Below are 17,569 nucleotides of genomic sequence, written 5' to 3'. Positions count from 1 at the left end.
CAGGAAACCTGTCTAGGAGCCGTCCAATCGTTTCTCAATTATATATAGAAGTGAATACTGAAATTGCTCAATATTGATGAAATATGCAAAACATTGGATGAACGAGCTAAGAGATGTGGGCAAAACACGAAGCTACCTGACAGCTGAAAAGTTCCCGGAAGTTTATTGTTTCGTCAATTTCGACCATTGAACGTGTTCAATTACTTAATGCAAAAGTTTATGAAGACTTCCAGTGACATCTTCAGGAAGTTCACGTTAGAGATGTTATCGGACCATCATGGACGACTGTCCCACATTCCTTAATATATATTTTGGATAATCCTCCAATCCCCTTTCCACCGACAATCCTCCGTATACCGCCTAGGCGGTCTCTCCACCACCAATGGTCGGTCCTCATACTCATTGGTTGGTCGGTCTTTCTACCCATATTGGACAGTCTTCCATCTCCTAGATCTTCTCCAAAATTAGGGTTTCAGACTTATGATAATTCTGATGAATATCAGTAATCTTCATATTGATCCAGCTATCAATATCGATATATTTTAATTAATATTTAATATTCGGTCCTTATACCAACATTTTTGGTTCTCGACGGTCCAAGAAGCAACTTGACATTGGATGACTATCCACTTGGACGACCATCGATCCCAATACTTACTAATACTCTAATTCCTAATTTGTCATTCGACAACTCACGACATGGAGGATCAAGAATGGGTATTCTATAATAACTCGGCAATATCTAATTCCCTTTCAAATACCTGACATATCAGAGTAGGTCATGGTCCTGCAATCTCATCAGATCGACGTTCATCAATCTGAAACATCCAAGTATCATATATGCCTTAGCCGGCACAATGATATGTCACAATTCATCATATTCGAAGTCCATGCATTATTATTGTCCCACCAGACACCTTATGCTCAATCCATGAATCACAGAGCATATCACATTCGTCAATGATGCTCGACTCATCAAGGGTAAAACCCGTATTCTAGTCCAAGTCAACGATTGACCAATTAAATATATGGCTGCCTTTCATACTCCACATACATGAGACATCAATCATGTCATATGGGGGATATTTACCAGGATTTTGGTCTAGCGGACTTCAGTGTGTACGATATGACAGTACATCCGCGATAAGAAATGTGAGTAAGTCGTGCTAGCAGTTGAAGGAGTTAGAAAGTAACGGATGGACAACCAAGTCTCTGTGCAGTGTGGAACTTGTTCAACCACGATTTCCCACTTCTCCTCTGTAACCATCACACTTATTGGGGATCAATGTGTTAACTATACTTCTGAAATATAATAATAAATACGTTCATCAACCTATGATTTCACAGCTTAACTTAATTCAACGGATCTCTGTCGAATACTACTAAACAAAACTCAATCAATCTGGTCATAATTCACTAACAGTTCATCAAAATTGCAGAAATCTCCAACACATCCACAATCCTTCAATCATCATTGATCTCATACAATTCTCAGCTTCTCTCTTACAGGTCGATCCTCATCCCTCTATGAGACACAATGGGCTCTGGAATGGTCATTGTCTTGATTTAGGACGGAGTCATACAGATTGATCTCTCGAACTCAAAACACTCACATGTAACGAATCTATTAAAGGTTTAAGAAATTCGCTTAATAAAGGATCCTCCAAACACATTACTCTCCACATTTCCTCAAAAACCAACAAATCGTTTTTACCCATCAACATCATTTCAACTGAAAAACAAAAATTAAGTTTCCGTAAAGTAAAAAAGCACACTGAAATTGAGTTTTCTTGTGATTTCTCCACGCTACAAAGCTTATCAGATGCGATCAACTTTGAAACTGAGTTTTCGTATCATGTAGGGAAGGGATAAAAGCAAACCACAATGAGGCTGCCTTGTGACCCATATCCCTTCCCGCATACGAGGGATATGGAAGGGATGCCCTCTTCCACGGAAACTGAGTATCCGTTTCTTTTTCCAATTTTTTTTACGTAAGGAATATATTTGTATAGATAGGTAAAAAAAGATATTTTAAAATAATGAAAAAAAAATACAATTAGTAAAGGGCTATTTTGCGTTTCCTCCCCTGCCAACATCGCTAATTTGTGTTTCCTCCCCAAAAAGATTGAAATTAGTGTTTCCTCCCATCGTTAGCTTTTCCATCCATTACTCGGTTAGTTGAGTCAGCACGAGTCAGCAATTGTGCACGCGTGTCATATATTGTACACATGTAAACAGAAGTACCCCAAATACCCTCCATACTAATTTAATCAAACGGATGTGGATAAAAATGGAATAATGAATGGTGGAGATTAACATCAACAACACCATCTTCCTCCCTTCACATCTGCAAATCCGCAGACAACCACGACCATCACTATTTTTTTCACAGATGTTCACTTTTCTTCATTGAAAATTAATCTATAAACTAGACATCCAGGCTATCAACTCCATCAATCAAGCCATACTTATCTGTTGTAAACTCATGATCGATTCAGATAAAAGAAAAAAAAAACAAATTCCGTTCCAAAATCAGTAGATAGCCACCATTAACAACCCATTTCAGTTCCGTGTTCACTAGTACACCTTCTCTGTCTCTGAAATCAAAGTCAAACATAACCCATGTCTCCATATCATCACAGCTTCGTTAACATTCTCAATCAAACCCAATCGCAGTTTACAACATTAATCCCCAAATCCTGCTCAAACCCTAGTTCTCATCCACTGTTCTTCCAAACCCAAATCCAGCACAAATTTCTCTTATTCATTCCATTTCATCTGAAATAAAGAAAGAGAAGAACCAGCGGATGATGTTGGTTCCAATTGGAGGATAAATTGGTTTTTCTTCCCTCCTAATACTATCTTCTTCTTCTGTTGCTTCCATGGCTGTTTAATCTCAGGCTCCAAAATTGGAGAAATAAAGTTCCCACGGGACCAATTCTTCATATCTTTGAATCCATCTTCTTCCCTCACCTGAACCCATGAAAGGAAATCAATCAATTTTAATATCACCAGCATCAACTCTATTTCCTTGTTATTCTCAATTTTAATACCACATGAACCCTAATTATTCCATTGCTGAAATCAATTCTCACTGCTCAATCATCCCTATTCCAGAAACCCATCTTCCATATCTTGATTTTAACAGCAGCAGCAATCGATTCAATCCTAAATTCATTTCATAAGTTTCAGGAACCCTAGCTTCTCTGCAAAATTTCTTTCATCTCGATCTATTATGAGAATTTGAGGGCAGTAGACGATACAGAATGAGTTAGTCGAGGGTATTTTGGGACCATCAAAAAACACGTGTACAATATACGACACGCATGCACAGATGCTGACTCAACTAACCGCGCAATGGACGGAAAAGCTACCGATGGGAGGGAACACTAATTTCAATCTTTTTGGGGAGGAAACGCTAATTAGCGATGTTGGCAGGGGAGGAAACGCAAAATAGACCATTAGCAGAAAAAAAAAAAGATATAATAAGTTAAAAAAGTTTTAGTAAAAGAAAGAAGAGTGAAAAAAAGTTATAAGATAAGATTTATAAAACCAGAAACGAATACTTGGTTTTCGAGTAAAAGAGTATTTATCCGTAAAGCGAAATCCGCGTCATTTTCCTTCCCTACTACGTGGATCAGATCTGATCCACTTTGAATAGTAGGTGAGGAATATCCTTCCTCACGTAGGGATATGGAAGACATTATGAGATGGTTTTTTATATATCTCCCTACATATGAATTTCTATTTAGAGTCTGCTGAACTTGCCATGTTCGGAAACAGGCTTGCCCTCTACCCTACTTTCTTAGATGAGGTTCCGAGCCTTCCAACGGAAATAAAATAAAAATACCAAACAAAAAACATAACTCGTAAACAAAAAGGAAAAGCATCCATTCTTCTGACGATTAAGATAATGGTACCAGGTAATAATATCTCACAGACTCACACCCTTCCATTCATACAGTCAATAAGGACGCAAATAAAGCACCATTTTTTGCTACTACATATACTATAGCAATACACGTTATAACATGAGGTTCTTTCTTCACCACAAGATCAATGTGTGACATTATTCGGAAGGTTTCTGATGACATTGCTTTTCATACCCATCTTTGAACGCATATGTTCTACTCCCGACCTGTTCATCTGTCTCAGAACTTTCAACCTCACAATAGGTTCTTTTGATTGTCTTGTTACCAAGCCCATGCTCTTGTACCTGCAAAAGCAAATGTAAGCTCACAACACTTGATGACTTTGTTCCACTTCACCATTATTCTAGCGACATTTCAGTGGGGCAGAGGAAAACCAAACGAACCTCGAGGCAAGTGAAATAGCAAGGGCTATATCCCTTGTAGGAGAGGGGCGTGGTTTCTGACGATAATAACGCAGGTATTCTCTAGATCCAAGAGTTCTAACAGACGTTTTCGTGTCTGTTTTCCTTGTTATCACAAGCTCAGACCCGCCACTTCCAAGTTCGACGATGTTGCTCATATCATCAGATGAAACTAATTGTTTCCCATCTTCATCAATGTAACTGAAAATTGAGACAAAAATACAGAATATACATGTTTATCAATGATCAAACGATAGTAAAAATAAACATGATAGAACTTTGAAAGAGTTTTAAAAAGATAACAGCCGAAGACACATGGGCAGGCACAAAAAAAGAGGTAAGCCTCTATAAGAAAGGGTAGGAGCAAAGTGAGCCAGTATAGAGTTAAAAGGAAATGAGATGGAACAAAAAAACTCGAAGGCAATACTTTTGTTATTTTCCTTGGAAAGTACTCCGGTTTACTGTTACAACAAGAGACTATATTCGTCAGCTGCAAATTTTATTCGAGTCCCAGGGGTATACTACTCAAGACAGTGATCATTTGGCTTAGCCTGTTCTGGTCAGAACAAGTCATGGGCAGAGCCATGACTTGTCTAATAGTTAAAGACTGATGTCACCAAAATATTCCTAAACATAAACATCTTTGTAGACAACATGATCAGATTGATAGAATCACAGAGCATCATATGATAAACCAATACACGAAAAGGTTAACATCAAAACTGCCACCAACCTGCTGCTGTAATCATAAAAATCTTCCAGTTCAGCTTCCTCATCCTCACCTCCATCCCCATAGCGTACTTTGCAATGACTTTTTGAGACCATATGTTTCCTCACTGCTTCCAAGCTATTAAATGGCTGGCACCTATCGTTGCAATATAAACACATGAAATCTCTGTTTACCTAAAAAGAAGTAAGTTAAGAAAGTAAGATTAGATGTCAATAACAAAACAACCTCAAAACATCCAACTAATACCAAATTTCACGCCCACCAATTATTTAGTAGCAGTGGAGTATAAAAGAATATATAAATTTTGTTTCATAATACAAACATCATTGAGATATTAAAGAAGTTTTCAAACAAGGATAAAGCTATCCAATACCTTTTTTCCAAGATAAGTAAGGAGACCCTCGGGATCCTTTAGGAACTCAATGTCAGGTATGAAGAATCCATGCTGTTTGTGCATGTGAACCATGCAGCTCTCTATGGAATCATGCAACTTGTCACAAATGAAACAACAGGCGGGATCAACTTCCATGTCATCATCATCCGACTTTTCATCGGGGGCTGTAACATCTCCGTTGGCCTCGCCCATCATTTCTTCATCCTCGTCAACTTCCACCCACTCATCCTCACTTTCTTCACTTTCCACCTCCTCTTCAGGAGCTTTGTTTGCAACCCGGTTTGGCAGCGGTCTAATGACTGTAGCACCCAAAGTTCTTGGCGGTTCTCCATCAACAGGGCTCGCAGCCCGCACTGCGTGCATCTTTGACGTAAGATGCTGTTCATGAGCCTTGGAGCTTCTATATTGCTTCGAACAGAGCTCACAGCTATATAACATTGGGGTAACATTGTCCTTCTTTTGTTCTTGAGCTAGAGCAGACTGCCTAGCTAAAAACAAAGTTTCAGTCACTCCAGGAACTCCAGCCACCTGGTTAACATATCAAGCATATAAGAATTTTTACATATATTACAAACACTTCTACTGACTTGCACCAAGGCACATAGCGATCGATTCAATCCAAATAAGATCTCACTGAAAGTTATTTTAAATGTTCAAAGAAAGAGAAATTGTTTGATCAACACAGGCATTCGTTTTATGGTCTCCTAAGTATCTGAGATGCCATACCTTAGAACTTGTATTTCAAAGGAAGACAGCTTGAGTTAACATACTTTCGCTAATGATTCAATGAAAGACAATGAAAAAGATTAGCTAGCAACAAGGGTAACAAGGCATATGAATACCTTCTCTGCACATGCTTCAATAACAAGAAGTTCTTAGACAGAAACTGGCCGTTTTTAGGTATGGTCCCATCAATGACCTGGATCTGCCTAGGTAAGAAGTCAAGTAACTAAGAAAAAGAAAGAAAGAAAAAAAAGTTGCAGACTCTTATGGGAAAAACTGGGTTCTGTTTATGATTCTATTCCTAGTAGGAAAACTTGGGTCTATACTTACTTTAATTTAGCCAATATACAAGGTCTCAAACTTAGAGTTACCTACAGAGGAAGCATCTTGTAGTCTATAGAAGTGTACTTGTTGGTGCATATAAACTAGGAAAGATTTCTGCTAGAAGGGAATTCAGAATGGAGAACAAGCTAACAAGGTCTGGTGACCTTGGAAGGTAAGGCTGTACAATCGTTTAGTTTTCTATTATCTATCTATTCTTGGTTATCTAATTGGGACCTAGGTTGATCAGATTCCTTGGTTATCTAATTGGGACCTAGGTTGATCAGATTCAGAAGCTAACCTATACCAAATCACCATCTTAATTGATGAAAACACTGATATGTAACACCGTCCACATCAACAATTCCATGTACTCAATGTCACGTGTATATACCAAATGATGTTGGACAACTAGGAATCAACAAATTAACATAATGCACAAAATTAAAAAAACATAAAATCCTGAAATAAATTTCCAGAATCATACCATACAAAAGCGATTTTCAAGTGATACATGCATATGTAACAAAAACCTAGGCATATATTCAAACCCTAATTCTTCACCCCAAATAATTCATGTTATAATCAAGCCACACACATAATAATGATCTATTACGAGTTTTTCAGAAAGATCTATAACCGAAAACACTAACAAAAGAAGGACTCGAGTCAAACAAAAAGGGGGAAGCAGAAAAAGAAAAAAAGAATACCGAGAAAATAATAAAACCTTTCGTTTGAGATTGTAACGGTGCCATTCGGATCTGTAATGAAGTTTTTGTTGAGATTCATCATTAAATTCTGAATTACACGAATTACATGTGAGCGCTACCATTTCTTCTTCTTCACCGTCTTCTTTGCGAGATGATTCGATTGAAAATCAACCAAACCCTTTTTCCTGACCTAAAACCAAACGAAAGGTATTTATAGTGAGAGAGATAAATGAGGGTTTATGAGCGGTGTGCGGTGGGCTTTTGACCTGGTGCTTGCGCGAGCAATGAGAAACGCAATCTCGATTCTCAACGCTTGACTCTTCACATGGGGTGCCTATGTCGGTTGACTCGGTTTTCATTTTGACTCGCCCGACTCAGAACTCGGAATTACCTCTATTATGGGCCACTTTAGTGTCTGGTCCATCATTAAAGAAGTCGTATCCGGACTCCGGAGGTCCATTTTATTTCAGGGTACGGAGAGGTGTAGGGTTTGTAGAAAAAGGAGTCATTTTTATCAACGGTGAATTGGGGCCATGAAACCTAATTAGGGGCAGGACATATTTTATACCCACACCAAAAGATATATGAGGCTTCCAAAATGATGGTGAAATAACTATTTTACCCTTCTCTAATAACTTCTTCTCCTCCCATTCTCCTTCTCCTCTGCTCCCTCTCTCCTACTGTCTCCCATTCCATTAACGACTTCTGGAAAAAAAAATTCTCACCGATTCATCGTCGTAAGTGAACTAAAACCCTTTAATCTAAGTTGGGTTTGCGTTTCAATTTGATTTGTTGATTGAAAAATTAGGTTTTCAACTGCAAAATTGCAGTTACAGTTCCAAGGTCGTTAACCACGGTTTTTTATTACTTAACGATTTTTGATATGCATGTTGAATTGATGAAAAATCGTTAACCATTAGGGTGTAGTAGATAACGACCCTAAACTTGGTTTTCTGCCTTAGAATAGTGTCGTCTAGGGATTTCTAAATCGTTAACGATTATTCTCGACGACCCTTTTTGAATACGAACGACTCTGTCTTATGCAGAACCACCTCTCTGTCCCAAATAGTGACCGGGTCGTCAATATATTTCTAAAGCATTAACGATTCTTTGTTTGACGACCCCTTTATGAAACTAACGACTCTATATGATACAAAATTTGTTCCCTGTTCAAAAAATAGGAATGGTCGTCATGTCAAATGGTTGTAGTCGTTAACCATGTTGAAGGGTCGTCATGTCAAATTTTTGAAGTCGTTAACAATGTTGAAGGGTCGTTTGGTTTTATAAATTTTGCCTGCCGACCCTTGATCTATGAAATGGATCGCTAGGGTCGTCAGTATATAGGAATGCCTAATTAACGACCCTAAGAGTAACATCTTCAGAGAGTAAAAAGTGTTTTAGATTCGTTACGTTCTAAACATATTAAGTTAACGACTCTATATGACCTAACTAGCTGGAGTCGTCAATTATATCACACTTGGTTGACGATTTTTCATAACCTGCAAAAGTTGCAGGTTTGAGTCGTCAAAGGTTGTGTCAAGTAATTGACGACTCCTTAGAGTCGTTCGTTTATTACCCTCTCGACTTAACGACCCTCACTCTGAGTAGTTGCATAGTGTACATGAATCGACCACTTTGGGCGTCATTCATACAATTTGAAGAGTATAGGAAGTTTACCTGATTGTTTTGACCTTCGGGTTCTTCATTTTGAGGATTGTTCCTTCATTTGGAGCAATATGATTCCTCTACTGGAATCCCCCAAAAACTCAACTTCTTCCTCTCTACAACACAAAAACACAATTTTTCTTTTATCAAAATTTTATCCATAAATCTGATTTTAATCTAATTAAACTAATTAACAATTATTTAACTTAATCACCACTAATGATTTGGGGTAGTTTAGCCATTTAAAAAAGTTGGGGATAAGGGATAACTCCCAATTACTATTTCATGACCTTTTTTGTCTTGTAGTTAGGGGTCCCCAATTATTTTTCCAGGGCCCCCAATTCAGCCTTGATTTTTATCGGGAGAAAAAGAACTTGGTTACAAAACCGATCCGATTATATATATATAATCGTTTTATTCAGTAAGACTCAACTGAGATCGGAAATATCTCAATATCTCTTATCAGGATCCAATTGTTCATAAAATAATTGTAGTTCTTTTTAGACAAGACAAAAACTAGGTTAGTTAATTAGTTTTCTCATCAAGGAATCGATTAGACTTGAATATTCGAACCTACACACGATAAACTTAAACTAAGATCAAAAATAACTTAGTTTTTCTTATCAGGAATCAAAAGGACTAAAACAAATGATCCCTTTTTCGTTAAGCAAAACCAAAAATCAGAATTGACTCAGTTTTTCTTAACCATAAACAATTGAAACATAATAATCCAAAAAAATAATGGAAATATAACAATTGCATCGTATTTGTTAAGCAAAAACAAAGAATAAGCAATTAAATAAGCTTTTCTTAACAGGAAGACGATTAATAACACAAAAATCTTTACCTTACGCTTCGATATGACAAAATAAGATCAAAATCAACTTAGTTTTCATATCAGAAAAGATTATAGAATAACTCTTCCCTCGATTTCCACAACCACTCCCCCACAAGGATATATCATTAAGCATCAGTCCAATAAGAACTCTCCCCCTTTTAGTTGTTACTCCCCCGCAAAACAAAAGAATAACAAGCAAACAACCTTTTGCCGGAGAAAGGTTGAAGCGATTTTAACTATTACGTGCCAATAGTAAAAGCCTAAAACCGAAACTCATGTGTTATGCTAAATAGACAACTTAGGCAAACATAAATAGATCATAACTTCATTGTGACTTTCACACATGAGTTTTAATCAGTATCTCTTTTATAATCCTTTGGTAAAGCCATTAAAAAGTATATAATCAAATCCTTCTAAATAAAAAAGTCACACGAGTCATAAGAGATCACCATATTACGATATTGGAAATTAGGGTAGTGAAAAACGAAATAGCATCTCATAACCGAAAGCAAAGCATAAAAGATATTCATTCATATCAAGCCATGCAATCGTAACTATCAAGAAGAATGACACAAAAGATTTAAATAAAAGTTTAATCATTCATATTATTAATAATTTGAATAGACTTCACACAAACATTAAAATTAATTAACAATTGATTAGTATGTTCTAATAAAGACATGAGAAATTATTTTTATTCATCTTTACATGCAACTTATTCCTTCGTATCTTCAACACTTGATGAAGGTGAGTTCTTATTTCCGATTTTAATTTTGTGGATTTCTTCAAGAAGATAATTGTATTGCTTAACAAGAATTTCTTGCAATTGAAATGTTTTGGTGAAGGACTCTGCAAGAGCACGCAATTTTGTTTTGGATTGAACACATAATTGTGTCAATATATCTATCTCAATACACTGATCTTTCTTCAGAATATTTTGTCTGTCCTTCTTGCTAAGTCAATCTCTCTTTTTAATCTTGTTTTCGGCTTCTTAGCATCAAGGGATGGTGCGGATTTATTCAAAAAGAATTCTTTTAGATCAAACACCTTTGTAAGAGAAGACATCGGATCCTGATTCATAGTTCAGACAATGAAAAAACTGCGAATCAGAAACGTCCTTTATATATCCCGAAAAAGGTATTTCGGTGATATCAAACTACCGAAAATATACTACTTCTGAAAATAAGGGATATTTTGACTTTGGGTCACAAAAAAGTGACCAGACACCAGAGTTGCGTTTGGGTCACCAAATTTTTTTAATTAGAGTTTGGGTCACAGGACCGTTATTGACCGTTATTTAAATAAATTTTATTTTAATTAATTTATACACAATTAATCTAAACCGTTAGATGAGATGGGTGGTGGAGGTGGTTTTGAAATTTTTCTCCTCTCGTTGAGGATTTTTATCAAACAGTTGTGCAAACGATTTTTATCAAACAGTTGTGGTGCAGGGATAAAATGCACATTTTCATCTGGGATCTTATTAAAATGCACTATGCATTTTTTTTTTAATCCTAATAAGCCTGGATCAGACTGCAGGAAGTAAGAGCGTGTATAGTTACGTTTAGATGGGTCGCATCCTTTTCATTTCAACTGGTGTAATTTCGAGACAAATGTTAGGCCAATATCACGATTTGTAAACTCAGCACCTGAAATCCACTCGGCAACCTTATATGAATACAATGCTTCTTCCGTGTTCTTGTTTCCAAGTTGAACTAACTAATTACCAGTAACTCAGTTCGTTTTTCATACCAAAAACATTCCTCCTATAATTAATGTTTATCTATCTACTTGTTTTTTTTTTGGATTTTTACTGTAACGAAAGGGTTCAAGTTGTTAGGAGTTGTGTAATTGTTGTTGCTGCCTTGAAATCCATTTTATAATTGTCGTCTTCTCTTCTTCCTGCAAATTCAATTCACAACAAACCCTCTTTCCCAATCCATCTTAAACTCTCAAACACACATTAATATTCATCATTATTGCCTGTTACCGAAAGGTGTGACACGGGAAATGGAAAAAGTTCGACGTTGCTTTTGGTGGGGGCATTCGCATGATGAAAGAAAGCTGCATTTTATTAACTTGAGCAAAATGGAATTAAGTAAAGAATTTGGAGGTCTTGGTATTAAAAATATGGAGCTAATGAACATTTCTCTCATTTGCAAACTTGTATGGAGCTTCCTAAAGAATGAGGATGCAATGTGGGTGCAATTATTAAGTGTTAAATACCTTCAACACAGCTCTTTCTGGACTGTTGAAAAGCCTCTCAAATGCACAACAACTTGGAGTAGTATGTTAGAATTTCGTAATGTTCTTGAAAACAAAGTTTTTTGGCAGATTTTCGAAGACAAGAATGTTCGGATTTGGGATGATCCATGGCTCCACCAAAGTTTAGATCATTTGATAGATGTTGTCACGCTGGGTTCATGAAGCCGTTTTTACGTCTGCGTTGCGTTTCATAGACGTCCAGGAATATCACTGGTCTTTGACAATACGTCTGCCCTCTTGAGTATATCCTCGTCTTTGGACATCTTGGAATCATAATGATAGCGTGCTTACATCTCTCTAAATTCACCATCTTTGAGATGGATAGTGCTAAGCAGTCCCCAGTCATACTCCTTTGCCATTAACATCTTTGGATCCTGTCTTTGAAGAGTAGGGAAATTCCTTCATGCGAATGACTTAAATAATAGGTTCTGCAAATATGATGAAGCTCTTGACATGGAGAATCTGTATGTATCTCTTGAGTCCCAGGTGCAATCTCCTTTGGTAACGCAACTACTTCTTCTATGGGAGACGAAATTCTGAAAGCGTCTCTCATTTATGTTGCTATCGTCGAGCCAGATATGGAATATCTTGGACGTTGTTTCATCATTGTGGCAGTCGTGCATTGGTACTGGAGTTGGATTTGGCGATTTTGGACGCGTAGGATGTTGTATCTCGGTGGTTTTCCTCTTGCTGCTTCAGTGAAACTGCTTGCAGAAGGCTGAAGGTTGTATTGCCTGTTGGTGTGATGTATGATTCACGAACAGCGTGAGGATCTTCATTACTAGCAGGCTTGTTCTTTCTAGCAGGGAAGGTGCTGTCGCAACTGAGCGTTTAGCAGCTTCACGGAGTTCATAGGATGTCTGAAACCGCAGGTTCTTTGACAAAGAACGATTGACAGGTACCATCCTATTGAAGCACAATTACACCACTTGTTGTTCAGTCACATTTGGATCGTGAACCTCCAGTGCCTGAATTCGGGACCTCTTGACATAATCTTTTGGATGTTCACTATTTCGCTGAAGCATTCTTCTTAAGTCTGTCAGAGTGATTCTCCCAAGCTACGGATTCTTTCTCGACATGATGATGCATACATCGCTATCTTCTTGAGGCCGCTGCCTTGAGATGTCGGCTCCAGTAGATCTGAAGATGTCCCGGGCTCGCTCTCGTCCGGGCTGACATAATAGGCGAACCCTTTATGATGATTTGGAGATGTGTCAAGCCTCCCTTGTTATTGTAGATGTACGAATTCTCGGAATTATGCCATGTTCTGGATATACACATTTTGTTGATGAAGTGATAGCGGATATTCCTGACCTTCAATTGGTAGCAATGGTGGAATAGAGATAGACCTTTTCTTTTGTGACCTCTGCAGGTGTCTCCCTAGGATTCAATGGTGTTGAATTTGTTGTCGACTATCTCCATACTGGAACAACAGCTACGCGAACCTTCACTTCGTCTTTCTGGGCGTGGACCCTTTGAGGCATTTCTGGCTTGCTCCATACAAAACTTGTGGTATTGTAGAAAAGGCGGTTGCTCCATCCGGATCTCGAGAGAAGCCGTTGCGTTCCTCTAAGTAGTAGTCGCGTCATGTGTCTCCATGCGGCTTTCTGGTCCTTTCATCTGGGAGATTTACTGGTGCTCAACTACCCAAGGCATTGTTTGAAAAACCATTTTCGTGAAGCTTCGAATGGAACACGGGAATTGAAATTGGTTGTTGAACCTAAATTGAATTGGATCTAAGATCTACCCTTTCGAAATTGTGAAAACTGGAATGAATATTGAGAAACTGATTTTGCAACCGAGAGATCAATCTCTCACTGTGGTCGCCAGTTGTTTATGGGTGAAAACTGTTCCTGCTGGTATTGGTAAATCTGGGTGTGTGCGGATGAGAAACGAATATAAACCCTAAACAAATGCACTGCATGGGAGTACTTTAGATTCGAGAGATCAATCTGTACAATTCTGGCCTAAACCAAGAAATGGTCGTTCCAGACTTGCTTCGGTCACAAAGTGAAGGAGATGGGGTTGATCTTAGAGAGGGAAGCGAAGAAGGTGTTGAGATTGTGAAGGTATTGGTTGTTCATGACTTGTATCAGAATGTTGAACTGGCTTGCATAATGTAAGCTATCAGTTCTGGGTGTTTCTGGATACGGTGTTAACAAAAACTTGGTTTTCTGTGTTGTTGGAAATAGGTCGAAGAACCTATTTATACAAGTCATTTGAGCGCAATCCTCATCTCATAGGAAGTGGAGGAAGTTAAGTGATGGAGTAGTAGGATCGTGTGGTGATAGTGATTGTCACACGGTCATGCCTTTGCCCACTTCCCTCATCAGTGTTAACCGACCATCATTTCCTAACACGTTCCCGTAATGAGCGCGTTGCGCGCCGCACCCTGTAAACCGCCAGACCAATACCCCAGTAAGTATCCCCCAGTTTGTGACATGTTTGATGTCTCGAGTGAGTGGGTCAAGTCGTAGGACTTGCCGCAAAAAATAGCATACGGTGCTATTAAGTTAAATAACTAAGTTATTTATGGAATTGATATTCATGAAATATCGTACGTGCTCGATGCGTGTGATGCATCGCTTTCAAGCAGCTCAAACAATCGATATGCATGAAGCATCGTTGTTTTAAAGCTTGATTGAATAAGTCGCAGATTGAGCGTCTTAAAATAGCAGCATGCCAGACTACCTTTGGGTGATCGTTTGAGGTATGTGTAAACAAGTAATCGCATGGTCGATCACTCCATGTGGAAGAGAGGCGGCTGGTGATTGTCATGCTGCTTTGAAGGTTTGCTGGAAATAAATCTACATCATCCAATTATGCATGCAAAGCTGTACGGACGAGATGATTTACGACAGTTGTGCATTGCCGTTGATGAAACTTATGGTTTATGGACCGTGCGGACATCCCCTCTTTGGCCGATCGATATCAGGCACTGGTCGCTAACTTGAATGGATCGATCAGGCATGCGTTGAGACGGTCCGCTGGCGTACATGCCTACACCTCTCGGTCCCTCAAAGTTTAGATCTAGAACACTCAATTTGACCGGAAAAGATGAGTGGTCACGATCGATTTGCGACAGAAATACATTTCCGCAAAGCATAAATTTGGGTTTGAAGGCCGTGTGACCTACCACCTTTGGGGTGTGCGTTTCGAGGCATCAATTCCTAGTCTGCATAGGCCGGCTGGTCAATGTAATGTTGGGACAACGGTGGACATGTTAACACCCTTGGGACCACTTGAACCTATATCTACACCATCCGTTTAGGCTGGTGAATATGGATGGTCGTGATCAATGTACGACAGAAGCATGTTACCGTAAACCCTAATTAGGGTTTTGAGACAGCCACGTCTACGTGAGTTTGACCAAGCGGTTTGGCATGCCGTTGGCTTTCCTTGGGGAAATCGATCACATGGGGACAATGTTGGGCTGGCAGTGAACTTATGTGCACCTTCCTGATGGTCCAAAATGCGATCTAAGCCATCCAAATATGCTGGCTAAGTTGGATAGTCGTGATCGATTTAAGACGCTAGTGAACTTCCGCCACCCAAATTAGGGCTTAGAAGCATCGCACGTGCCATGTTTCTGGCAATCGATTCATCAACCTGTGGCCTTGTCGTGGGCAAGCCATTCGAGTGAGGGGAAAGTGGGGCCGCCAGTGTGCATGGTAGCGCTTTTCTAATCACTCATGGGATGATCTAATCCGTCCAACCAAGCTGGAGAAATTTGACGGTTGCGATGATTTTAAGATGGTCTTGAACAGTCCATGCTCGATCGAGCTTATCCTAAACAGCGCGGCCACCCTACTTACGGTCGGCGTTTGACAGCGCTGGGAGATGTTTAGGCAAGGTCCGATTGGTCGGAACACTGGTGGGCCCGCCGACGACCATCGTGGTGGTTGCCCATTCGTTCAAGGGTTTGGCTAGGCTTATTAAATTGCACGACCAATTTATGTGGCCGCGATCGTTTCTGAGACTGATATGGACAGTCTAGATTTCCCTTAAGGAATTTAAGCATGCTTGATCGAGCTAACCTTAATCAAAAGTGTGTCGATGCAAGATTCTCTTTGTTGGAGAGTGATGTAGCCTATGTGGGTATTTCATACAGATCTCAATATTGGCACTTCGGGAGATTCATGCTACTCTGCTGAGAGTGAACACTTAATCGTCATGTCATGTCAATAATGAGAGTTCGGCTGAGAACATAGCACGAAAAATACTAGGCAAATCAAGCATTAATTAGTAATGCTAATACAATTCACAGAATACTTGGGATTGTTGTTGCACGCACCATTATGAGTGAATTTCATGTATATATTGAATTACTTTAAATAAAGTGAGGAGGTTTTCTGCATTAAATACTGTTTTTACAATTTTAGCCCTGAACTAAAATCCACCATCAACATTAACTCCCCTGCTTAGCACGTAATAGTTACACTATTGCCGAGTAAGCACTAGATGGTGACAATTAAAGATAAAACTTATGATACAAAGTTAGATGTTACCAGGAGAGATGGGTCGTCCTGTCCTTGGAACATGTCACGTTCAAGAGGCGTCCAGGTGAGCGTTCCCCTAGCATGATGTCGTTTGGCCCAAAGTAGATTAGGCATATTGTTAGATGGGATCTAAAACCATTCATGACTATTTCGTAATCCTCGACTCTGTTGTGGACGATATCATGAGGAATATCCTTAAAAGTCTGCTGAAGCAATTTATGAAAAAGATATTGAAGCAGCTCCCAAAGAGAACGTTGATGTAGCTTCCGTAAAGCGTGTTGAAGCGGCTCGAGAGGATGTTGAAGCGGCTTCCGGAGAGGATGTTGAAGCAGCTTCTCGAAAGGACTCTAATGAAGGCGTCCTTTGCCCTGGAGTTGATGACACTTCTTTGATGTTTAATAGTCTTCGTTTCATGCTGCTGGAGCCAGGGCTTGATTGAATAATAATCCCTCATTCATGTTGCTTTTGTCACTGAGTACAGTGTCACCGTCTCAATGTTGAAGCAGGATGCTTTTGGGATATCTTCAAAGACTTCGTTCCAAGAGATATCTTTTGAACCGTCTTCTAAAATCTTGGATGGTTGTATGGAATAGGATGCGATGATCAGTTCCCAGTTACACTTCAGATTCGATGGTGTGGCCGGATATGTGAAAATATCTCCGACTTGTACTTTTGGAGTCTTTGATGCACATGTACGTCTCAATCTTAGAAATTTATGCGGCTCATAAATATTCAACACTGATGATGCTGATATTAGAAATAAACTGGTTGAGGGACGTGAAGGAATCATGTGTTGGCAGTCCCCAGGTGTAATTATCCCGAGCTGATTTTCTCTTGAAAGATGTACTTCCACTGTAATTTCCGGTAAGATGGTTGACGAATTGATGAACGCGGCAATCTTTTGGATTCGTCATTTGTTGATCAATGGGCGGGAGTCGCTCTTGATAGATATGTATGGTATCCAAACTTTTGGCAGACCATGTACCCCTCTTAGAGAAAATTGGAAATCTAGAAACACAGAATCTGACTTTGTTGGCTGGTTGTTGATGCGCAGCTTCGTGCAGGCCTTAGGTAGGTGTCACTGAGTTCTA

General features: G+C 39.0%; 1 protein-coding gene across 2 annotated transcripts; it reads right to left on the bottom strand.

The window, feature by feature from the left end:
- Nucleotides 1-3,870: 3,870 nt before the first annotated feature.
- On the bottom strand, nt 3,871-7,421 carry LOC113358353 (cytoplasmic 60S subunit biogenesis factor REI1 homolog 2-like). 2 transcript variants are annotated; one of them, XM_026601896.1, is made up of 5 exons: nt 7,229-7,421; nt 5,437-5,985; nt 5,067-5,236; nt 4,316-4,534; nt 3,871-4,216 (listed from the first exon to the last, which is right to left on the bottom strand). In XM_026601896.1, the coding sequence occupies exons 1-5, from the start codon at nt 7,331-7,333 to the stop codon at nt 4,057-4,059; spliced, it is 1,203 nt and encodes a 400-aa protein (XP_026457681.1). In that variant the 5' UTR covers nt 7,334-7,421; the 3' UTR covers nt 3,871-4,056. The 2 variants fall into 2 exon arrangements, with proteins under 2 accessions (XP_026457681.1, XP_026457682.1); XM_026601897.1 differs by having other exon boundaries at nt 7,212-7,409.
- Nucleotides 7,422-17,569: the final 10,148 nt, after the last annotated feature.

Source organism: Papaver somniferum, chromosome 3 (genome assembly GCF_003573695.1).
Source record: "Papaver somniferum cultivar HN1 chromosome 3, ASM357369v1, whole genome shotgun sequence".
NCBI classification, from domain to species: Eukaryota; Viridiplantae; Streptophyta; class Magnoliopsida; order Ranunculales; family Papaveraceae; genus Papaver; species Papaver somniferum.
Note: the sequence above shows the minus strand (reverse complement) of the source record. Positions and strands in the feature narration are given on the sequence as shown.